The 25,996-nt window shown below is 43.0% G+C and overlaps 1 protein-coding gene and 1 non-coding gene across 15 annotated transcripts in view; one reads left to right on the forward strand and one right to left on the reverse strand.

Moving 5' to 3' along the window:
- The window catches only part of Rin2 (Ras and Rab interactor 2), a 216,724-nt gene that overhangs the window by 127,218 nt on the left and 63,510 nt on the right, over positions 1-25,996 (forward strand). For 7 of the 14 annotated variants that reach the window (XM_087652224.1, XM_087652223.1, XM_087652225.1 and 4 more), the window contains 1 exon segment: positions 25,427-25,527. In XM_087652224.1, coding sequence (XP_087508350.1) covers positions 25,427-25,527 — 101 coding nt within the window. 14 annotated transcript variants of the gene reach the window in all.
- On the reverse strand, positions 14,995-15,075 carry Trnat-agu15 (transfer RNA threonine (anticodon AGU) 15). Its single transcript has one exon. It is a non-coding gene; the product is annotated as a tRNA-Thr (tRNA).

Genomic DNA, 25,996 nt, shown 5'->3' on the forward strand with positions numbered 1-25,996 from the left:
AAGTACAAGGTTTAGAGCCAGTCCTTCTATTGTTGTCATTACAAACTTCTGAGTTGATTACACCTGTGAGTTAAGGTTCAAATAGCAAAGTCATGGCTCTGAGTTTGGGAGAGTACTTTCAAGATAAAATTTAGGATATGGAGACAAAAGTACAGATTGTCTTATATAGATAGATGGGTTTCAAAAACGTCAGAAATCCACAAAATTTGAGATTTAAAGTTATTTATCTTTTGTTGAGACATATCTGCTCCTAACAGTTCCCCTTTGGCGGATTTAATGAAGAATGTGAACATCTCTACCTCCAGGTGAGACAGTACTTTGTGGCTAGACAGACACTGTACTGCCTGTTTCATCTGCAGACTAATACTGTCCAGAAAAGGACAAATTATGCAGAATAGTTGACTGATAAACCCTGCCAAGACAAGGTGATCAGCCCTTCAAAATCTGCATCTCAAAAGTCTGTCAGTTGATTTTGGGCCAGAAGGCTGAAGACTTGCGCTCACATGTTGCTAACAGGGGACTGTGCTAGTGGAGATTTGTCTCTACAACCTCTCAGTTCTAGAAGCCGTGTTAGGCTTCCTATGTGTATAGATATTTGGTCATTCTCAGATTTCTGACGGGGTTGAAGACTGATTATAGTCTCATAGCTTATCAGGCTGTATAATTCTGAATGAACATATTTTATTGGATAGTTATCAGATAGTATACAAGCTAGCCAAGATGTAATATAGATTTTTAAGCCTTTCTTAAGCTACGATGAAGAACTAAATGTTCTGTCTAACTGATATAGTGATGGACTGGGTGTTGAATATATCATATGCTTTATAAATTGTAGAATGGTAATAATCATACTCAATTTATATATAAGTGAAAAGGCTTTTTCACTGGACAAAAAGGGGGAAATGTTGTGGTTTGCCCTGAAGTTATCTGTATTTTGATGCTAATTCCACTGCCCCAGGGACAGCTGCCTAGTCCTGTACTCAGAACTCAGGTGACTTCACCAGAACCACCTGCCCATTGAATCTGTAAAGTACAGGGGAGGGGCAGGTACAGGATAGAAGGAGGCCTATCATTGGAGGAGAAGGAAGGATGGGCGGAAGAGAAGTTTGAAGGAAGAGGAGGAGACTGGAGGAAAAAAGGAGAGACAGGAAGAGGAGAGGATGAGAAGCCATAGCAGGTGACGTTAAGATTCTGCTCTGTGTATTTACAGGTTGTTATTAATGTTCCTAAGGGATGGATGGTACTGGGCTTTGTATGTTTAAGTGGGCAATTATATCATACCAACTGGGTCAAAGATTATTGTGTTGTGTGTTCTTTTTTTGTGAGGGTTTGAGTGTAGGAAAGTGTGTGGTGGCAAGAGACACTGGGCCACTGAGGAGTGGGGATGTGTTTCTGCCAAGATATCTAGCAGATAGATATCTTGGGAAACTACGGTGCCAGAGTTAGCGGGGTAAAAGACAACTTTACTTTTTTATTTTTATATTTTTACAACAACAAAGTATGTACCTCTGAATCCTGAGAACAATGACATCTATCTATCTATCTATCTATCTATCTATCTATCTATCTACCTACCTACCTACCTACCTATCTATTTATATTTTGAGGCAAGATGTCACTGGAACTTAGGCTGGCCTTGGACTCAAAATCCTCCTGTCCATGCTTCTAGGTTTCTGGGAATACAGGTGCATGCCATCATATCTGGCTATAAATTTTGTTATCTCAGCACAGTCCATGACGAAAACCAAAATATTAAACATTGATCTGAGAGTCTTCTGTAGCCTATCCTCTGGGTTTGTTGATGGCTTCAGCTGTATCTTTAAGGAACTTCTTTCCCGTCTTCCTAGATCCACTCAGGATCTCCCATTGTCATGCATCTTTAGTCTCCAAGTGATTGTGCTGCGTTTGTTCTGTTGATTAAATGTTTTGTTTCCTACTAAAATGCCATGTGTAATAGAAATGACTCCCATCAGTGTTTAGTCCAACGACTGTTCACCAAGTCCATATCCTTGGTACTGATTTTAAATGGTGCTTATGTGTGTAGCCAGGGAACAAATGCTCTGACTATAAGAATGCTGATTCTCATGAGTGGGTCCAAGATCTGGGATTATGGCTCAATGTTAACAAGCTTCTCAGTTTATGCAAGGCCCGTGGTTCCATCTAACATGGCTAGATTTAGAATCATTAGGAGACTGAAGCACAACACCTGTCTGTGAAGGCCCTTCCAGAGAATTAACTGAGTGGGAAGGCCTAACTTAACAATGAGTGTCACCATGTCATAGACTGGATGGGCTGGAAGCATAGGTCGAATAAAATGGGACAAGAGACAAGGGAACAAAGGTCAGTGCCCACCTCCGCCACTGCTTCCTGCTTCCTAGTGTGTCCTGATGTGAGGGGCTGTCTCCATCATGCCTTTCCAAATACAACAGACAGTCCCCTCTGGAACTGTGAGCCAAAACCAATTCTTCCTTCCGTAAGGTGTTTCTTTCAGGCATTTTGATCACAGTGATAATAAAAATAATCAATACAACTAAAAACTAAACAAACAAACAAAAATCTCATGAATGAGCCCAATATCTGGATATGTAGCAAGCCTTGGGACTACACAATAAAGGTAGACCATAGCTCCCATTGAAGGACTCCAAGGTCTTTCTTTGCTTGTATCTCTAGCCCTCTGGTAGCAGGATTGATTTCTAAGGCTACTATTGCATTGTATGCATATACCACATTTTAGTTATGTGTTCTTCCGTCCGGGGATCCTGGGCGTGGCTGTTATGCATAGTGGTGATATTATAAACAGGAGCTGGGTTCCTACAGCAGCTTGTACCTATTCTGACTTACCACTCTGAGTGTTTTGATAGTTAGATCAAGCTGAGCATTGAAAACAGATTCCAAAGCTCAATCTCAGCTCCAAGAATCTTCCTCAACTATGTGTCAACTGGATTCAGACAAAAGTCATCTAGCCGAAGAAATACGTTCTCTGCTAAAGCAAAACGCTATGAACCAGGATAAGACAGGGGTTTCCTACCCTTCTCCATAGACAAAAAGAGAGAGGTATGGTGTTTGAGCTTGTCTAGTTTGGTCATCCCTGTCACATCAAATGGGCCCTCCTGGAATATCTCAGTCCAGCTTCTCCATTGCAGAAGGCTGGTCTACACTAGAAAGATCCTGGCATTGTCAGGACAATGGTAAACCCTCACCACCCCACTGGCTGTGAGCAGCAGAGCCTTGCTTTGCCGCTGTCCTGGTTAGTTGATGCCATCAGGAAATAGAAGGCATCAGGTACGGGAAAGCATTTAGTTCCCAGCATCTGAGTGTGTCTCACACAGAGATGACCTCCTGCCCTGTGCCAACTACCAGTGAAAATGCAGTGGGGGAGGGCTACTTCACACTTGGGATACTCCAGTCCTTGACAATCAGATGACTGTCACCACCACTTAAAAGCTGGACCTGTATTATTATGATTATTTCTAAAATAAATAAATAAATAAATAAATAAATAGTAAGTCTCCACAGCATGGGTTTATAAACAAACAGCAAACATCTATTCCATAGCAATAGCAAACCCATAATAAACAAGACAAACAAAACCCACAAAAACAAACAAAAGACTACTATGGCGGCTGGTTTTGTGGTTGTCATTTTAATTATAGATAAGTGTGTGTCACATAAAATGTATAAGTTTAGTCCTTTTAACATGTCCACTTCTTTGGTATCAATACATGTAAGTCATTGTGCAACCCTTGCCACCCTTCAGCTCCCAAACTCCTCTCATCTTACGAACTGAAACTATCCCCACCAGTCACCGATTTCCTCTCCTCTTAGTTACCGCCATTCTCTACTTCTACGAAGATGACTGCCTTAGGATCCTCCTGTGAGTGGACTCGTGATATGTATTCTTCTCTGACTAACTAGTTTCATTTAGCAAAGTATCCTCAAGGTCTATCATCCTGCATCAGAGTGTCCTTCCTTATTCAGCATGAATAATATCGTTCGGTCATCACACTGTACTTAACCCATTCATTCGCCCACGTAGTTACAGCATTTCTATCTGCGAGCCACGAACACTTCCACTGTTCCCTCCAGTCGACATTACATTTTTAAAGAACATTGCTCAATTCTCTTGTCCTGAGTGGGAATATTAAATCTCCAGTTAAGGAGCCCACTCACCTACAAGAAGCACGAACCAAGTGTGTTGTGGTGGGCCTATGACAGGACTGAAGTTAAATCTGAGTCTCTATTTTGAAATAAAAATTTCAGTGTCTGCTGGCTGGGAAAGATGAACTACTTAGGAAGAGTGCCACGGATTCAGGGATCTGGGCTGAGATTCTAGAAGCTTTCATGTTGCTTTCCATGATGACTACACTCATCTACATTTGTGAGTGGGGCCAATAAGAGTGTTACGTTCTCTAGGGCCAGAACAGCTGCCCTTGTTTTGGGGGCAGGGTTGCTTTCTCTTTAGTAGCCATGCAGATTAGACAAGAGAAACTCACTTTGATTCTCATTTCCCTGATGATTGATGATATTAAACATTGTTCTCATATGCCCATTGACCATTTGTATATAGTAGCTTAGGGGCATATATATTTTGGTTCCTTTCTTTTATTTTTAAAATAATGTTGATTTTTGGGTCATTGAGTTATTTGAGTTTCTTATATCATCTGTCTATTAACCTTTTACCATATCAGACGCTTTCTTTTCTCATTTCTTTTGTCGTATAGAGACTTTTAGTTTGGTGTAATCCTTTTTTGGGAGTGTGTGGTTTTTTTGTTGTTTGTTTGTTTGTTTGCCTTTGTTGTCTTTGAAATTTTATACAAAAATATATGTGGCCCAACCAATATGATGAAGTCTGTATGCTACCATCTAATAGCATCGTAGATTTGGTTCTTATGTTTAAATTTTAGGTCATTTTTACATAGAGTTAGAGCTAGGGGTCTGGTTTCACTTGTAGACAGACACCCAGTTTTCTCAGCATCAGTCCTTAAAGAAACCACCATTTGCTGCTCACAAGGTCCATCATTTATATACTCATAAAAAATCGGCCATTTCTATAAGGGTGGGCTTTATTTATATTCCGTCTATTCAGTTCCATTGGCCTATGTCACTATGTTTATGCCAGTGCTATACTGTTTTGATTTTTATAGCTTTGTAGAATATTCTGAAGTCAGTTTGTCTGATGATTCCAGCTTCGTTCTTCCTGCTCAACAGTGCTTTAGTGATTCGGTGCCTCCTGTGCTTTCAAATAAATTTTAGGATGTTTTTCCCCCATTATTATGAAAAACACCATTGGGATTTTAACACGGATTGCCTTATTGGTGAAATACTTTGGGTGGTGTGAATAGTTTAGTAATATAAATCCTTACAACTCACAAGTGTGAGCTAGCTTTTCATTTATTCATATATATTTTTCAGTTTCTTCAATTATTGTTGTATGATTTTTCTCTCATAAGCATCTCTCCCACTCTTTCATATATGTCCAAAAGAAACTACTTCAATATGTCCAAGAGATCTGTGTCTCCCATGTTTGCTGCACCACTATCCCAAATAACTAAACTTTACTAAAGGACAATGGAAGCATGACTAAAGCTGGTATAGAGGGGGCTCTCATGTCTGCATTTCACATCTACGAATTCAACCAAACATAACTGAAAAGAAAAAAATCAAGGGGAACAATTACATCTGTGCTGAGCATACATCAACTTCCTTGTCATTATTTCTGAAATGACAACAGTATAAAAATAATTTACATGGTGCTCACACTCTATGGGGAACTATAAGTGATCCAGGGATGTCTTGAGGTGCATGGGAAGACTGTGTACGTTATTTGAAAATACCACACCATTCTTTGAAAACAGATCTGAACATCTGAGAATTGGGTGCCTGTGGGATCCTGATACGTTGTTTAGGAGTTGGGCACAGGAAACTCAAGCAGAGGAGCAGGAAGGGAGGCAAGAAAGAGAGGTAACCAAGACCAGGCTCATTCAGTCTCAAAGTCTGGGAGGCTATGAGCCTGAGCCAATGAGGAAGCTGGGTCTTTCATGCACCAGCTCCTGGCAGCCCCTAACTGAAAGCCACCCTGTGGTGTTGACTCTCCAGCGTTTTGGGGTTGTTCTGTATAAAGAGAAAACTAGCACAGTCTCAGGGAGCAATGGCTTGTGGGGCCTGTGCAAGTACCAGTATGGTACCTGCTAGGAAAGTCCTGTCTGAAATAGCCTTCAAGAACCTCATAGGTTTCCCGGAGAGGAACAAAGCCTCGTGTGGCAGTGAGTTTCACATCTCCATGATTCATGAAAATGAAAATAACCGGGCTATAATTTGCTTATAGTGCAGATCCCCTTTTCAGAGTCTCCACCCCTCCCCCCGCCCCTTCTCTGAACTGAGACTATGTTGTCAGAAAATATGATGATTCTGGGCCTTACGGAAAACATCTCCATATTACAAAATGCTCATCCTGATGTTTCAAGTTACAGATTCATGCCTCTGACTCTAGTTCTTACCCTTTGAACATTTGATCGATTCTTTTTATTACTATTATTATTATTATTATTAAAAACCTAAGCCACAAATACCATGGCTAGTATCCCCAGGGACAGACACTAAGTTCACATTTCACTGTGATTCTGGTAGGTGGTGCTCCCAAAAGATGATCATTAAGAGAGAGCCTTCGGCCAGCAGGTCTGGTGGACCCGGCACACTCTGTTCCCTCCCCTGAGTGCACACTTCTCAGGGGTTCACTCTGCATCTACAATCCGGGGCAGCTTTATGTAATCATGTTGAGCGGGTTGGCACCATGGACGCTCCCAGTGTCACTGAAGCAGTGACCTCTTTAAGGAAGTCACCCAGCGTCGCATCCCATGTTACTCTGCCTGAGTAAGAAAACCTCTGGGGAAATGATACTTTGTTCATAGACGCTGATGCTTAGTGAGTTTGAAATTATAGGGATTTGGTGTGGGTTGGATAGGACCAACGAGGCACAAGGAAAATTATAGAGTTTGCTTATATTTTTTAACTAGGAAAAAAAATACCATCCACATAACTAATGCTTGGAATAAAGAATGCGACTCCATATTAAAGTCAACCCTGGTATGTAATTGAGATTTATTTAGAAGGAAGGAAGGAAGGAAGGAAGGAAGGAAGGAAGGAAGGAAGGAAGGAAGGAGGGAGGGAAGGCAGGCAGGCAGGCAGGCAGAGCCTAAAGTTACATGTGGTGGTCCAAATCTCCGAACTCAGGAAACTCGGGAATTTGAGCATCCCAAATTCCAGGGCAGCCTGGTTGCAGGGCAAGTCTGAATGAGACTGGGTTCGGTAATGAGACCATGTCCAGGGGAGATAGGTGAACTTGGCAATGCCTCATAACTAACTCCCTGGCTCCAGGGAAGGGAGGAGAATGACTCACTAGCTCAGCCATAGCCATTGACAGAACACCCCAGACTGTTTATCAGGGTCTGCACCAATACAGGGACTCGGTGGTTCCATTTGCAGAAGGCAGAATTAAGCCCCTGTCACAGAAGTACTAAATAACCAAGCCCAGGAGCCCAGAAAACAAGACAGCTAGTTAATCCTCTGCTCTTCGTGACAGGCCCACTGTGTTCCACAAAATTAGCCTTTTGCCAATGAAAGTATCTGGTATTGTTAATATAATTTATTGTCATTTTATGCACATTGGTGTTTTGACTGCAGGTGTGTCTGTGTGAGGGTGTTAGGTCCCCTGGAACAGGAGTTACAGACAGTTGTGAGCTGCCATGTGGGTGACGCCACGGGAATTGAACCCTAGTCCTTTGGAAGAGTGGCCAGTGCTCTTAACTGCTGATCCATTTCTCCAGACCCTTTTTCCCCCCTTTCAGAGAAAAAAAAAGTGAATCGATTTAGAAATTTTTACAAAGGTGTAAAAAGAAAAAAAGGCTGTTACCTGTACGGTGTTGTGCCTACAGTTGCTCCAATGGAAACAAGCCCAGAGAACACCAGAAAATGTGTGTCTATCTTTTCATTTTGTCTGTTTCTTTTTTTTTTTTTTTTTGGTTCTTTTTTTCGGAGCTGGGGACCGAACCCAGGGCCTTGCGCTTCCTAGGTAAGCGCTCTACCACTGAGCTAAATCCCCAGCCCCCATTTTGTCTGTTTCTAATTCTACTGTATTACATCACTCCATACAGGTATGTACATAAGTACGTATATATACATGTATGTACATATGTATGTAGTATGTATACATGTATGTACATATGTATGCATGCATGTACGTATGTGTGTAGTATGTATCATGTGTTTACATATGTATGTACATATGTATGCATTCATGTGTGTGTGTATGTACGTATGTATGCATTCATGTATGTATGTACGTATTTATGTATGTACATATGTATGTATGTATTATTGTAGTGGGCTCAGAGGACTCATACTGCCTTGCGGCATCTTCATCTCTATAACACACACCAGATCCACCATTTGTAGGCTGCACAGTATCCCACTGTGGTGCTGTACCCCACTGTTTACCCAGGTCCACAGTTGCTAGACATCTAGTCCTTTTTCTACCATTCAGTGTTATAAGTTGTGCTGCTGAAAACAGTCTTTCACATGTCTATTTCTTTGGGTCAATTCATTGAGTTGGAAACACTAGATCCAATAGGTTTCATATTAAAAATGATGACTTGTCTATTTGGATTGCTTTCCAGAAAGGGTGAGTCAGTCATTCCTTTTCCTCTGGCGCTTGGAGAAAGCCCACTGCAGACAGCTGCTCAGAAGGAAGTTTAAAAAAAAAATAAAGGAAGTGAATGTGACCCCAAAATCAGGGAAGGCCCAGTGGGGCAGCTGGGGACACCGAGTTTGAGTTGGAAGGGAACATCAGAGGCCCACTCACCTACTTTGTATATGAGGAACTGGTCTTCAGAATTTAAGTGACACCCCCTAACAAGTCACCTCCTGCCCCAAGACCAAGACCAAGACTGCTCAGCTGATAAGCTTTTCAGAACAAATAATCCCAAAGTCTAGGGCTAATTTCAGCAAAGTGAAAACCCAGTACTGCTTTGGCTGGACTGTGTCCCTCCCCTAAGGTTCTCCGTGTGTTAGAGATAAATTCTCCATCACAAGGGCACTGAAGCATGACCTTAAAGCCACTAAGGTCACTGTGGCTTTGCCCTGGAGAATGTGTTCAGACTGTTGTACTGGGAGTAACTTGTTTACCTGGAGGATAGGCCTGGTGAAAGGATCAATGTGACCGCCTTCCTCTCTGACACATGTCTGCACATCCTGTTTCTCCATGGAATGGCTCAGCATAGCTTGTGCTTAGCATAGCTCCTGAACTTCTTGCACTCCAGAATTGTAAGAAACTAATCTCTGTTGTTTATAAATTACCCCAACCTCGGGTACTCCATTATAACAGCATAAAACAGTATGTCACAGATTGTTTTTTGATTCACTAATGAGAAAATCAATAGCTGTTTGAAAAGATTTATTTATTTTATGTGTATAAGTGTTTGGCCTTGCGTGTGTGTGTGTGTGTGTGTGTGTGTGTGTGTGTGTGTGTGTGTGTGTGTGTGTGTACTATGTGTGCAGTGCCAACAGAGCTTGAAAGAGGGCATTGGATCCCTTAGAACTGAAGTTCTGAGTAGTCATGAGCCACCATGTGGCTGCTAAACCCAGGTCCCCTTCAAGAGCAGCAAGTGCTCTTAACTGCTGAGCTTCTCTCCAGCCGCAGATCAACAGCTGTAAGAGCTGTTTCCTGGTGGCAGAAACTGTTAAATGAAGAGTTCTCGGAAGGAAGACCAGTGTAGTAACCACCTGTAGTCCGTGTAACTGGGAGACTGGGGCAGGAAGATCTTGAGTTAGAGGCTAGCCTGAGCTACATACTGAGAACTTGTCTCAAAAACAAAACAAAACAAAAACAAACAAAAAACCAAGCACATAGCACATGCAAAAGGCAAATATAATCAGTGCATGGAAAGCACCCCCCTTTCTTCAGAGCCTTTGCCCTGCCCCACTTTGCCCCTCCTCCTTCCTGAGTCCTTTTCCTCCCCTCCTACTTCCTCTTTCCTTCCCACCTCTGTCTTCCCTCTTTCCTCACTTCCTTTTGTCCTTTCCTGTCTGAGACACTATCCCAGGCCGGCCTCTAACTTGCAATGCCCCTGCTTCAGCCTCCAGAGCGCTGGGATTACAGGCATGAATTAACTGTACTGATCTTAAGAACAACATCTCGCACTGGCTTTAGCATCTTCTGTGTGGCAGCTTATACATCTTCCAGTCCCGATTTAACATCTACCAGTCCCGATTTTAACACCTACCAGTCCCGATTTAGCAATTACTTAATCAGTGATTATTTAACGGTCATTTGTCCCATAAACAGCACAACTCTGTACAGTCCAACCAAACACAAAACTGCTTAAAGGCATATAAGAAAACAAAACTTAGGATCTGTATTCTACTAAACAAATCTTTGGTAGTTTATGGATTTTTCCCAACTTAGCATCTGGTTTTATAGTCTGGGCCTTTGCTCAAAGAGTCAAGCAAATTGATATCCCAGATGACACTGGGCTTGGCTTGTTGGTGCGCAGTGGTAACTTTGTCTGTCTGTTTATTAAAGTCGTTATTTATTTTATGTGTGTGGCCGCTTTGCTTACGTGTTCATCTGTGTATCACTCATGTGCTCGGCACCCACATAGGCCAGTAGAGGGCATCAGGTCCCCTAGGGCTGGAGTTACAAACTGTTGTGAGCTGTCCTGTGGGTGCTGTGAACCAAACTCCCAACTTCTAGAGAAGCAGCTTAGTGCTCATACCCACTGAGCTGCATCTCCAGTCCCACCGCCCCCCAACGGTAAAACCTTTTTTCTAGTTTTGTGTTGTTCTTTTAGCTATTAGGCTCTATGGGCTGAACTGATATGTTGACGGGAGCCTTGATGTTACCTCCCCAAGCTGACAGGGTTTGTCTGAGAAAGACCCATCATACTAGCTTTTCGTTTTCATTTCCTATGCTTTGTGTCTCCTCATGGGAGCCTGTGCACTATGCAAATTTACGCTTGCTCAGACCTCTGACTCAGCCACAACAGGAAGCCTCCGCAGAGCCCTGATCACACCCTGGGTAGTGAAGACACTGGGTTGGGAAACACAGAGGCTATCCCGTCAGGCAGAGCCAGTTTGGTAAACCCCAGGATTCTAGTTCCTCCTGCACACAGTGTGTCTGTCACTTAACAAGGCAACCAAACAAGTCACTAGGACTTAGCTTCTCCAACCACGGGTCTCTTCATCCTGAGCTTTGTGAAACCTTAAGTCAGGGCATCTCAGGTCTGAGCTTTGCAGGATTTCAGAGTCCTCCATGGTGTGCAAAGTCCCTGGTAATCTATGACATAGAGTTCATATTAAAATTGGAAATAACTTAAATTTGATGGAGCACAATCATTTATTGTTCTTCTTCATTGTAACCTGGAACTTTATAACTTTTTATTCTTCCTTATGGTGGGTCTCACTACCTATACAGCTCAGGCTGGGTGGGAACTTAATATGTGGCCCACTCTTAACATGTGAACACTTCATAAAATATAAAACAACAAAAAATATAAAATCAAGCTTAAAGCACAATTGCTGAAGCAAATCAGTGCTGTAGAGAGAGTGAAAACAAGTAGAATTCCATTCTTCAAAGTGCTTCTATTCTGTAGCACATCAGTAAACCTGGAAATGTAGCCATTGGTAGAAAGGAGAGGCCATCTGGAACATCTGTGGGCCAGGGCTCAAACAGGGACACTGAGTCTGCGACATACCTAACCATACTCCCCCAGCCTCCACCATGTTGGTGAGCCATGTCTAACAACATGGAACCATCTTTGGTCTCTCTGACCTGTTGATGCATGAGGCTCATAATTAATTATCAGGAGGATCATGCTTTAAAGCAAATGCTACTGCCATGAGACCTTCTACTGAGTAGTGGTGAAGGGAACAGACCTGAGCATAATGCTTTAGGAAGAACTCTTAAAAAACAGTGCATTTTATTGTGACAATAAATGTCTACATATACATACGCACACACAGACACACACAGAGAGAGAGAGAGAGAGAGAGAGAGAGAGAGAGAGAGAGAGAGAGAGAGAGAAGAGGAGAGAGAGAGTTGTACTTTGTCCATGTTAGGCTCCACTTCCCTTTTTCCCTCCTCTTCCCATCCAGCTAGTCCCTTTCCTCAGCCCAGATAGTTCCCCTTCCAATTTCATGCCCCATAGGACTGGGGATGGGTGGATGGATGGGTAGGTGGATGGGTGGGTGGGTGGGTGGATGGATGGATGGCTAGATAGATAGATAGATGATAGATAGATAGATGGTAGATAGATGATAGATAAATAGATGATAGATAGATGATAGATAGATAGATCTAGATAGATGATAGATAGATAGATAGATAGATAGATAGATAGATAGATAGATAGATCTAGATAGATGATAGATAGCTGATAGATAAGTAGATAGATGGATGGATGATAGATGATAGATAGATAGATAGATAGATAGATAGATAGATAGATAGATAGATAGATCTAGATAGATGATAGATAGCTGATAGATAAATGGATGGATGATTGATTGATTGATAGATAGATAGACAGACAGACAGACAGACAGACAGACAGACAGATATCCTTTTGTCATTGTCCCATTTTTGGCAGGGATAAGGGCTTGTTTCAAGACAGGGTTTCTTTATGTAACCCTGGATGACCTGGAACTCTGTGCCTCCTGAGTGCTGGGATTAAAGGTCTGAGCCACCAACAGCTGACTTCATTGGTGCCTTTTTACTTCTTTCATGTCTTCTCTTTCTCTCTCTCTCTCTCTCTCTCTCTCTCTCTCTCTCTCTCTCTCTCTCTCTGCATACATACATGCATGCATAGGCGCATATATATACATATATATATATATATATATATATATATCCCTCATACAAAAAAATGAGATAACCATCTTTCTGAGTCTTTAGCAGACCCTTTTCAGTAGCTATCATAATTTCTCCTACTTCTCCATCCTGTCAGCTGAGGATAAAGGACTGTGAAGAGTTCTATCTCCTCAGTGTCCTGATTTACCCCTTGTCTGGAAGGCAACCAAACAGGGAAGTTAGCAAGAGGAAGATGGGAGAAGGAAGAGCAATCGGTTCATTCATGACCATAGCTCTGGGCTTGGTGAACACAGCTCTACACAAAAAGGCGTGCCTGGGGAAGTTCCTTTCAGTGAAGGACACTTGAGACAGTCCTGAACTCCAGAAATTACCCTCAGGCAAGCCCAGCAGCTAGCATGATCAAGGTTTGGATCGAAGCAGAAGGCTAGAAGGCTTCTTAGGTTACATTCTTTAGAGTCCAGAGCTGAAGATTTTCCTGGAAGTATCTTACCTAGAAACACTTCCTCAGAACCTCAAAGAGGGCTCAGGGTTGAGTTGAGGGAAGGAAACATCTTAGACTGGTCTCCACTACTGAGCCGTCTCCTGGAGGTGGCTTTGAGTCCATTCAAAAGAAGCCTGAGAACATGCTGTTGTTTCAGAGTCATCCTTTAGGAAATGAGGGAACTGTGTGGGCTACTTCATTGGTAGCTGGCTGAAGACTGATTGGGGGCAGGAGTGAGGGCGGGGGGTCGTAGTGCTCCTTCTTGGTCTCTGTAACAGACAAAAAAGGTTTCAGCAGCTGCATGTCTCCTGGCAAGAGATTAGGGACTGGCTGTGGGTGGGGTCATCTTCTCCTGAGCATTCTACCAAGGTCTGAGACGCACCGGTGGGTGAAGTACAGGTCTTGAGCAAGGCCACCAGCAGCTGTGTCTTCACGGGGATTTTCAGGTCCGAGGAAGAGCTGGCATACTGAAGTAATAGGCACCTGGTCCATCAACAGCCTGAGGAACCACCACGTCAGGGTGTCTTTGATTCTCTAGGGCTTAATTTTTGGAGGACAGATCTCAGGATTGAAGGCTTGGTGGCTTAAGATTCCAGGTCTGGACAATATTTTATTTCCTTTGGGGGTGGTTTTGTTCAGTTCCTTAAGACAGAGTCTTGTTGTGTAGCCCAGGCAAAGTCCTGATTATATGTTAGATATAAAATTAGATTCTAGCAGAATGAAAGACTTACAAACAAATGTATGTAGACAAGTCTAAGTAGAAAATATATGGATTCTATACTACTTCAAGATAGACAAGAACCATAATGACATGTTGGAGGATTTTCTTCTGCTTTCTGGCCTGGTAGCCATTCCCCATTACTCCAGAGGCTGAAGCAGGGTACTCAATAGTCCAAGGCTTGCCTGGAAAACTGATTGACAGAACACCCTAGGCCATTTAGTAAGACTCAATTTGAAGTTTCTCTCTCTCTCTCTCTCTCTCTCTCTCTCTCTCTCTCTCTCTCTCTCTCTCTCTCTCTGTGTGTGTGTGTGTGTGTGTCCTTCCTTCCCTTTCCCTTTCTTTCTTTTCGTCCTCCTCTTCCTCTTCTTCTTTCTCTGCCCCTTCCTCCTCCTCCCCCCTTTTTTTAAATGAAAAAGTTCCCCAAAAGGCTGGGTGTGGTGGTGTACACCTTTAATACCAACACTTGGGAGCCAGAGGCAGGCTGATCTCTGTGAGTTTAAGGTCAGCAGACATATCAAGTTTCAGGCCCAGTAGGGCAATATAGTGAGGTCCTGCCTAAAATTGGTTAATTAATTAATTATTAATGCAGGCAATATTAAGAATAGGATAGAGCTTACTGATAAGAGTGTTTGCCCAGTGAAACCTTGTCTAAAATAAATAAATACATAAATAAATGAAGGAAATTAGGGAATGAAACCTTCTCTTAGATAGACATAGAGATAGATAGATAGATAGATAGATAGATAGATAGATAGATAGATAGATAGATAGATTAGTGATAAGCTAGAGTTCAGTGATAGAGAGCTTAGCTACCAAATATAAGTTCCTTGGTTCAACCACCAGTACTGGGCAAGAAAGAAAAGATTCTATCATCATTAAAGGTTTAATGGAAATGTTAATTTAAGGTTTTTTTTTTCTTTTTTTTTTTTTTTCCGGAGCTGGGGACCGAACCCAGGGCCTTGCGCTCACTAGGCAAGCGCTCTACCACTGAGCTAAATCCCCAACCCCGGAAATGTTAATTTAAAATGGTCTGAAAGAAAGTATTTGAAATATATAGGACAGTGAATCTATCCTTTGTATAACTTAATGAGAAGGGTAAAGAAACCCCCAACCAAGCAACAGATACATGACAGGCAAAAAGAAACGCAAATAGAGAACAAAAATATACTTGGGACCAAGCAAGCTGAAGCAAAAAAGAAAAATAATTGCTCCATCAAATTGAATGAAGTTGAAAAATTGGATATTGGGGCTATATATGGTGGCACACCTTTAATCCCAGCCCTCAGGAAGGAGAGGCAGGCAGACCTCGATGAGTTTGAGGACATTCCAATCTAGTCCTAAGCTAGCCTACATATCTAGTTCCAGGCCAAGTGGGGCGGAGTCCGTGTGTGCGTGTGTGTGTGTGTGTGTGTGTGTGTGTGTGTGTGTGTGTGTGTACATATATGTATGTATACATATATACATATTGTGTATATACACACATACATGTAAATCTTTTCAAGTTAAAAGTAGATATCAGGCTGGGGAGATGTCCCAGTGGATACAGCTATTGTTGTAAAACTATATTTTAAAAAATGCTGTCTTTTATCTTGTTAGATCCGGCACTGCAGTGCCCCAAGATATCTACTAGATATCTTGTCTGAAACACACATCCCAGTTCCGTGGCAGCCCAGACCAGCCACCCCACACTCTCTTACACTTAAATCGCTACACATGAAAGAACACACAACACAATAACCTCTGATCCAATTGATAAGATATAATTGCCCACCTAAACATACAAAGCCTGGCACACCCATCCCTTAAGAACATTCATAACAACCTGTAAAGGTACAGCGTGGACTCTTAACATCAGCCTCCATGTTGTCCCGTGGCTACTCTCTCGTCTCCCCTTCTCTTCCATTCCCATCTCCTCCTCTCCCTTCAAACTTTTCTCCTGCCCATCCTTCCTTCACTTCCAATGACAGGCCTCATTCTATATTGTACATGCCTCACCTATGACATCATCCCACATAAGGAAGTAATATTGAAGCATGAGTTACTAGAGTTTAGACCCCCAGAGCCCATGTAGAGTCTGGAGCAGTTAGCACACACTTATATATGAGTACACTGTTACTGTCTTCAGACGCATCAGAAGAAGGTGTTGGATCCCATTACAGATGGTTGTGAGCCACCATGTGGTTGCTGGGATTTGAACTCAGGACCTCTGGAAGATCAGTCAGTGCTCTTATCTGCTAAGCCATCTCATCAGCCCCTTAGCACACACGGGTAATCCCAGTGTTCCTACAGTGAGGCGTAAGGCCAAGACAAGAAAACCTCCACAACTTTGGGTCCCAGCTAGCCTGGCATAGCCAGCAGAAAATAACAAAAGACGCTGTCTTGAATAAGTTAAATGCAAGGACCCATGACCCAGATTGTTTTGTGGCATGTGTATGTGCACACACACACATTTAAAAATAGGGCATCAGTAGAGCTGGAGGAATCACTCAGTGGTTAAGAGCACTAGCTGCTCTCCTAGAGGGCACAGGATCGATTCCCAGTAACCGAATGGCAACTCCCAACCATCTGTAACATTGCAGATCCAATGTTTTCTTTTGGCCTCTGAAGGCACCAAATTCACATGTGTTGCACAGACAAACATGCGGGCATGATGGCCACACATATATATTTTTGAAGAACATAACCTCAAATTCAGGCAAGTGCCATGGTCACTTTCACATATGGCAGAGGCAGTAAAAACAGGGCCAAGTCACCCATGTGGCATTACCTATACCCTGGTACATGGGTGCTGGAATTTCTCTGAGCTTTCGCATGCTACACAAGGAGAATCCGGGATGCTCAGCTCAGCACTGCTCATGACAGCAAAGCAGTGAAGTTGGCCCCAGTGTCTGTCAAAGTTGAGTGGAAACTTAGCTGGGAATCATGGTGCATGTTTGTAACCCAGCATTGGAGACACTGAGATAGGAGGATTGCCCTGGGTTCCACACCAGCTCGGGTCACACAGCAAATATTAGAGCAGCTAGGGCTATGGCATGACCCTTCTAAAAATAGATAAATAAGCAAAGGAAATTAAGAATGCAGTATCTCCCCACATTCAGGTGATTCCCACCAGATTCTATTTAATGAATCTTATGGCATAACATTTAGTAAGCTATGAAGCATGATTTATTCTGTTGGGTGAAAGAAAACAGAGATAACATGCAAGAATGATCCAGTTGGGCATTGTCACCAGCTTTTGTAATCCCAGCACTCAGGAGGGTAAGGCAGGAGGATTGTCTCAAGTTTGAGGCCAACCTGGGCTACATAGTTCCAGGCCAGGTTGGAGTACAAGTGAGATCTTGTCTCAAACAAAACAAAAGCAAAGAAAATAGCTGATCACACTGACACATGTTTATAATTCTAATACTCCAAGGCAGGAAGATCAGAAGTTCAAGGGCAGCCTTGGCTACATATCGAATTTGAGGAGAGCATAAGCTATGTGAGGACCTTGTCTCAAAACAACACCACTATCGACACACTCTTGTCTACAAATGGAGCATGGAGCCCTGTGCTACCTTTTATTCCCTGGTGATAATTCCAGTAACAAAGATTGTTTACAAGTGTGGAAGAGGTCCATCGTTTTCAGAGTCGGCTTTGGAAAACCCCCAGTGTGGGATGTACTCACCAGACCCACGAAGCAGCAGGTCAACAGAAATAGACAGGGGAGGGAATTGTTTGGATCATGTGATTTCTCAGGTCCTGGAATAAGCCTTTTCCCACACAGTTGATTCCCAGAATGCAAAAGCCCACCAGACTCCAAGGCCACGTTGATGAATTGGGGTATAGAAGAAATTGTGAAGCTGGCAGCCAAGTGCCCGACTTTTCCCACACCCTAGGTCTCTGGCCATCTCCCTATCAGCTGCACATCCCTTCTCAGCATTGATAACATTCCTGAGTGGCACCAGGGATTTTCAGCCTCGCTCTCTAAGCACTTTGTTTTATTTTTAGTTGACCTTCAAGAGAATTATTCTGCTTTTATCTAAACCCCCAAAAAAGAAAAGATTTGGGGTTCCCTCCCTGTTGCCTCCTCCCTCCTGTGTATACAGAGTTACATACAATGACTTTCCTTCCCGTAGGTGGGAGAATTCTGGATAGAAAGAGATGCCCCTGCCCCAGGTCCTTCCTTGTTGCTAGTGATCAGGGTCTCTTCCAGGCAGAGAGGACCTTCCAGGGCCTCTCTTAAGCATCCCTTAGCATTAGCTCTCTGTCATCTTAATTTAGAAATATATATATGAAGAGGAAAGAGAACACTTAGGCACCAGTGGTTGTATTCAGTTCTCCAGTTACTTCTCCATAGCATCATCCCTTCAGACTTGTGACTGGACCAAGGTCACCAAGCCCACAGAGGAAGAGGGATTTGAAGGCCAGCCTTCCTGGGCCTCCAGGATGGGCCAGTTAGTAACCACTGTTCCACACTGCCAAACTGAGAGAGGAAGAGAGGGAGAGGGAGGGAGAGGGAGGGAGAGAGAGACCCCCAAATACTGCCCTGGCTTTGACAGTGGGGATCTGCTATGCTTTGCCTTGTAGATGGCAGTCTGTTGGGTTGAATCCTTAGTAACTATGTCCTGTTTTGGGAATGACAAAGATAAGCTAGGCTTTGGGTGTAAGAATCGTTGTCTCATGAACTGTATGCCGTGTCAACCTGAGGTACCGTCTCACATCCAGCTGGACCAGATAACAGCCACTGTTGTCCCATTCCCTAGGGACTGCAGGCTTCCTGTGTGACCAGAGTCGTCAGAAGCCACACTTGTGGACTAGCCTTGCAGATGCTTCAACATCTAGTCCTCTCTGGACCATAGGCTCAGCATAGTGGGACATCAGCAGAGACATTCAGCCTTCTAGACTGAGGCTTGTATTTGGATTGTATAAGTTGTAGAAACTTAAGTTCAGTAGTTCTCAGCCCATGGATCGTGACCCCTCTAGGGGTTGAATGACTCTTTTACAGGGGTCACCTAAGACCATTGGAAAACACAGATGATTCACAATAGTAGCAAAAAATAGTTACAAAGTAGTAATGAAAATAATTAGTTGGGAGTCACCAGAACATGAGGAACTGTAGTAAAGGGTCACCGAATTAGGAAGGTCGAGAACCACTGCCTTAGTTAATATCACCAGGATGGGAGAGGACTTAAGCATAAACTCCTGGTGGCTTTAACATGGGTCCCATGAGGAGTTATGTCCTCAAAGAATGTCCAAAAGAATGGATTTAGGAAGTACCAAATGTAAGAGATTATAACAAAAGCTTTTAAGAATTAAAAACAAACAAGCACAAACTTATCAAAGAACAATATGAATAGCTTCCAAAGCACAATCCATGGGACTTCAGAGAGGAAGGAGTGGCTCTCAGTGATAGCATTTGCTGATGGATGAGCCTGATGGGTTTACAGACAATGCTAAGAGAGGGCCTGGCCCTAGAACTGGACTCTGGCCCAGTTCTTGAGGAATTCCCTCTATGTTGTCAAGTATGAAGGCTAAGTAAGATCAGATGGAGGGGAGAACATACCTCCCTTGGTCAGGGATCTATCCAGAGCAATGTTTGCATTCAGCCACCTTCCTACCTTCAGGTCAGTGTTCAGAGAAATGGTGTGCTCAGTAAATAGGCAGCTTGGTGCCACTAAGTGAGAGCCACACTATAGGGTCTTGTGCTTGTCTAGGTATAGAGAAGGGAGGGGAGGACAAGGGCAAGAGCTGCCATCAAAGTGCAGTGTTAAGAGCGTTGCCTGCAGGAAGCAGCTCAACTGCCAGGGTCGCTTGCTTCTTCTGGAGAGGGCCATTGGGGACCCAGGAATTGAACTCAGGTCTTCAGCCATCTCACTGGCCTGCACCGGAAGACTTTTATGTTCAAATCAGTGTTGCTGGTGGCCAAGTGATGAAGAGTGTAGAGGTGAATGGAGACATGGTGACTAGTCCTGCTGCTGAGGTGGGAATCTTCTCTGTGAGGTTTGCTTAAGGCTACAGGGTGTCCTTTAGGTAGGGCCCTCTGCTATGTACGACTCTGCTATGTATGTAGACCATAGCGTGTGTGAGCACCTGTGGTGAGCACCCGTGGTGAGCACCCATGGAGGTGTTAGCTCCCTTTAAGCTGTAGTTCTAGACTTTCATGAGTCACCCAGTGTGGGTGCTAGGAACTGAATCCTAGTCCTAGATAGAGCAGTAAGTACGGATAACTACTGAACCATCTCTCTAGTACCTTCTTTGTGTTTGAGATGATATTATTCCAGACTAGGCCCTTGAACTCACTGTGCAGTCAAGGATGATCTTGAATTCTTGACTCATCTGCCTCTTCTCAAAGACCAGGATTACAAGTGTGCACCCTCATACCCCTTCTAATTCTTTTTTCTTGTGAGTTTATATTCAACCATTAGCTCATATCCATTTCTGGCAAGTTGTTCCTGGATCTTTCTGTTCTTTCTGTTCTCACTGGCCCCAATAAACCCAAGCTGGTCTCTCATCTGGGACCCTACTATTATTCTTAACTAGAGTCCCCTTTCTCCACCAGCACTTACACGCATCTATACCCAAAGACAAGGTTTCTTTTTCTTTACCATGCTGTAGATCAATCTCTGGACCTTGTGTTAGTTAGGCAAGTGCCACAGCTGCTGTGCTGTGTCCCCAAACCCAACTAGACATTGTCAATAGATCATTGCCACAATTAATAACACCCACTCAAAGACATGAAGACTGTCACTATATGATTGTATATTTAAGTGATCCCAAAAGTTCCACCAGAGAACTACTAAACCTGATAAACACCTTCAGCAAAGTGGCTGGGTATAAAATTAACTCAAATAAATCAGTAGCCTTCCTCTACACAAAAGAGAAACAAGCCGAGAAAGAAATTAGGGAAACGACAACCTTCATAGTAGTCCCAAATAATATAAAATACCTCGGTGTGACTTTAACCAAGCAAGTGAAAGATCTGTACAATAAGAACTTCAAGTCTCTGAAAAAAGAAATTGAAGATCTCAGAAGATGGAAAGATCTCCCATGCTCATGAATTGGCAGGATTAATATAGTAAAAATGGCCATTTTACCAAAAGCGAGCTACAGATTCAATGCAATCCCCATCAAAATTCCAACCCAATTCTTCATAGAGTTAGACAAAACAATTTGCAAATTCATCTGGAATAACAAAAAACCCAGGATAACTAAAACTATCCTCAACAATAAAAGGACTTCCAGGGGAATCACTATCCCTGAACTCAAGCAGTATTACAGAGCAATAGTGATAAAAACTGTATGGTATTGGTACAGAGACAGGCAGATAGACCAGTAGAATAGAATTGAAGACCCAGAAATGAACCCACACACCTATGGTCACTTGATTTTTGACAAAGAAGCCAAAACCATCAAATAGAAAAAAGATAGCATTTTCAGCAAATAGTGCTGGTTCAACTGGAGGTCAGCATGTAGAAGAATGCAGATCAATCCATTCTTATCACCCTGTACAAAGCTTAAGTCCAAGTGGATTACGGACATCCACATCAAACCAGATACACTAAAACTAATAGAAGAAAAAGTGGTGAAGAGTCTCGAACACATGGGCACTGGAGAAAATTTCCTGAACAAAACACCAATGGCTTATGCTCTAAGATCAAGAATCGACAAATGAGATCTCATAAAGCTACAAAGCCTCTGTAAGTCAAAGGACACCGTTGTTAGGAAAAAAACAGCAACCAACAGATTGGGAAAAGATCTTTACCAATCCTACAACTGATAGAGGGCTTATATCTAAAATATACAAAGAACTCACGAAGTTAGATTGCAGAGAGACAAATAACCCTATTAAAAAATGGGGTTCAGAGCTAAACAAAGAATTCACAGCTGAGGAATATTGAATGACTGAGAAGCACCTAAAGAAATGTTCAACATCTTTAGTCATAAGGGAAATGCAAATCAAAACAACCCTGAGAGTCCACCTCACACCAGCTAGAATGGCTAAGATCTAAAACTCCAGTGACAGCAGATGCTGGCTAGGATGTGGAGAAAGATGAACACTCCTCCATTGTTGTGGGATTGCAGGCTGATACAACCATTCTGGAAATCAGCCTGGAGGTTCCTCAGAAAATTGGACTTTGCACTACCTGAGGACCCCGCTATACCTCTCTTGAGCATATACCCAAAAGATGCCCCAACATAGAACAAAGATACATGCTCCACTATGTTTATAGCAGCCTTATTTATAATAGCCAGAAGCTGGAAAGAACCCAGATGCCCTTCAACAGAGGAATGGATATAGAAAATGTGGTATATCTACACAATGGAATACTACTCAGCTATCAAAAACAATGACTTTATGAAATTCATAGGCAAATGGATGAAACTGGAAAATACCATCCTGAGTGAGGTAACCCAATCACAGAAAAACACATGGTATGCACTCATTGATAAGTAGATATTAGCCCAAATGCTCAAATTACCCAAGATGCACAGAACACATGAAACTCAAGAAGAACAATGAAAATGTGAATGCTTCACTCCTTCTTTAAAAGGGGAACAAGAACACCCTTAGTGGGGATAGGGAGGCAAAGTTTAGAACAGAGACTGAAGGAACGCCCATTCAGAGCCTGCCCCGCATGTGGACCATACAACTAGATAAGATGGATGAAGCAGGGAGGTGCAGGCTGACAGGAACGGGATGTTTATCTCTCTTGAGAGACACAGTCAGAATACAGCAAATACATAGGCGAATGCCAGCAACAAACCACTGAACTCAGAATGGGACCCCCGTTGAAGGAATCAGAGAAAGGACTGAAAGAGCTGAAGGGGCTTGAGACCCCATATGAACAACAACGCCAACCAACCAGAGCTTCCAGGGACTAAGCCACTACTGACCCTGGGCTCCAAATTCATAGGCAGCAATGAATAGCCTAGTAGGGGCACCAGTGGAAGGGGAAGCCCTTGGCCCTGCCAAGGCTGGACCCCCCAGTGAACGGGATTGTTGGGGGAGGGCGGTAATAGGGGGAGGGTGGGGAGGGGAACACCCACATAAACGGGAGGGAGAGAGGGGTTAGGGGAATGTTGGCCTAGAAACTGGGAAAGGGAATAACATTTGAAATGTAAATAAGAAATACCCAATTTAATAAAGATGCATGAAGACTGTAATATTTAGTAAACATGATCTAGAGCCTGCATACTTCATTTTCTAGGTCCTAGAACTTTCTGCATGATGTTTCTTTGATCTTTTCATGTCATTCAGGGCTCTATTACCTGTGCAAACACTTTTCCTGATAACCCACACTAGGTACCAAGGCCCCTAGTTACCCGCTAAGTACCCCTAACCTACCTTCAACCCAGAAAGTCTCAACCCTTAGTACTGGGAGTCTATTTCTCCCACTAGAATACAAGCCCAGTGAAAACTGAGACCTGCCAACTCTACTCTCTCCATTTCATGCCTGGCATGAAGTGGGTGCCCATAAAGGTTTGATGCTGAGTGGATGAATGAAGTCAGACTTTTCCAGTAGCTCATAAATAGGCACATTGTATGTTAACATAAGCCACACGTATATGAAAACTAACTGCACTTTCAAAAATCTGAAGCAGAGTAGCAGCCATAAGTGCTTTCTATACACTTACAGTGACTAGTAAATGCCAGTAGAGCTCATATTGAGAAGCTGGAGAGTGGATCTCAGGGGTATATCACTGGCCTAGCATGCACTGACCCTGAGTTCAATCCCCAGCAATGCAAAAATGAAGACAGGTGGGGGGGGGGACCCAAATGAATGGGTAAGCTTGAGATTTACTCCAGCCTTTGAGATGTAATGGAGCCTCTTCACAAGAGGTGATGGACATAAGGCAGCTGAAGCCATTGCCAGAAGAGGTCACATGTCTGGTGGGGGGGGTGAGTTTCCCCACTCCCACTTACCCATTCACAGACTTGAGAAATCTTTTCTCCCCCCGTTAACCTGTCCCCTTGCTAATATGATTTAATTTCAAGTTGTATATTTGGTCATTCATTCATTCATTCATTCATTCATTCATGTAGGTGTAGGTTCTGCCCATGTTGTCCAGTATGGCCTTAGTCTTCTGTGTTCAAATTATCCTTCTGTCTTTACCTACTGTGTATCTGGGAGCAGAAGTATCACCCACTGGCTTCACATTTATCAGCTTAAAAAGCTAAGCTAGGCATAGTAGAAGCTCGTGTCTATAATCCTAGTGCTCAAGAGGCTGAGGCAGTTGGCTTGCCTTGAGTTGTAGGTCAGCTTTGATGTACATAGTCAGTTCCAGACCAGCCTGAACGACCTAGCAAAATCCTTTCTCAAAATACCAAATCAGAAACTACAGTGAGAGTAGGGCTGGAGAGATGGCTCAGTGGTTAAGAGCACTGATTGCTCTTCCAGAGTTCCTGAGTTCAATTCCCAGCAACCACATGGTGGCTCACAACCATCTGTAAAGAGATCTGATGCCCTCTTCTGTTGTGTCTGAAGACAGCTACAGTGTACTCATGTACATAAAATAAATTTTAAAAAATCTCTAAAGATGAAGACCAAGATGAAGAAGAAGAAGAAACTCTAGTGAGAGAGAGAAACTGAAGCAGAAGGATGTCAAGTTGAAGGCCAAATTGGTATATTTAGTGAGTTCAAGGCTAGTCTAGGCTACATGGTAGGGCCTGGCTCACTCAATGATTCAGTCAACAGATCAATGAATTCTGGAGATACAATTCTGATACAATATTTACACAGTGTGTGTGAGGCCTGGGTTTATCCCTAGAATCTCACAAAACTTGACTTTGTAAGTACTACATTGCTTACTTGTCTTTTTCTTTTTGAACCAGTGTCTTATTGTGTAGCTTAGACTGGTTTCAAATTCTTTATACCCATTTCTCAGCCTCTTGTTGCTGGGATTATTGTTGTGTGTCATCATGCCTTGTAATATTTTTTTTTCAGTGACAGGGTCTCACTCTGTTGCCCTGGCTGGTCTGAAACTCATTATGTAGACCAAGCTGGCCTCTACCTCACAGAGATCCTTGAAATATTTCTTTTGACAAAAATGAGTTTGGAGGCCTGGTTTGATCAGGATTTATTTATTCTTCTATTTTCATGTTGAGCAACCCAAACTGGGTGTCAAAACCTTTTCCTTATTACAATACTTAAAGCCCTAGGTCTTTCTCAATATCAAAACCTAAGTTCTTCCTCTTTTTTAACGGGGAGCTGCTCCTCCCCCTTTATTTTTTCCTCTTGTTAGAGGAAACTCGCAGAGCCAAGACTTAAAACTGGGGGTGGAGTTGGGGGGGGTCATTTGTTAAGGGCAGGAGCTCCCTGGCTTTAGGAACATGACCCGCCTCCTCACTTCCTGACGTCATGCTATTTTTGTCTCTGTATAGCTCATTGACACGATCGCCTCGGAGATCGGAGAACTGAAACGGGAGATGGTGCAGACAGATGTCAGCCTGGAAAATGGCCTGGAACCTTCTGAAACCTACAGGTGATCAAAGACGAAGCTAGGTGCTGGTTTCGAGTTGGGGGACTCAGAGAAGCTTGTGAAAGAAGAGGGATGACATCCCGTCACTCCTTCAAAGATTGGGCTTTGGGAGTGTGGTGACACGACTGGATGAAATTCTCTGTAGGAGGTGGGAGTGGCCTAGAAGCTCCTTGCCTGCTTGTTTATTTTAATTGCTTTGAAGGCACTTGAACTTTGTACCTTCTTGATTCCTCCTGGCACCAGAACTGGGAAATTGTCAGTGCCATGTCACAGTGATGGAAAGAGTAACACAGCGGACCTTCAATGCATGAAGTAGAATTCAGTATAGCCCTCGCAGTCTCCAGAAGGTTTAAAGGGGAGCAACTAAAGAGGATGGACCCATTTTGCATTCTCAGGTCAGAAAAATCCCCAGACCTACATAGCTATTAACCTGAAAAGCCATTAGGGGTTTTATAACTGAATGAGGTTGTCA

The sequence above is a fragment of the Rattus norvegicus genome, chromosome 3, assembly GCF_021556685.1.
Source record: "Rattus norvegicus strain SHRSP/BbbUtx chromosome 3, alternate assembly SHRSP_T2T, whole genome shotgun sequence".
Classification (NCBI taxonomy): Eukaryota; Metazoa; Chordata; class Mammalia; order Rodentia; family Muridae; genus Rattus; species Rattus norvegicus.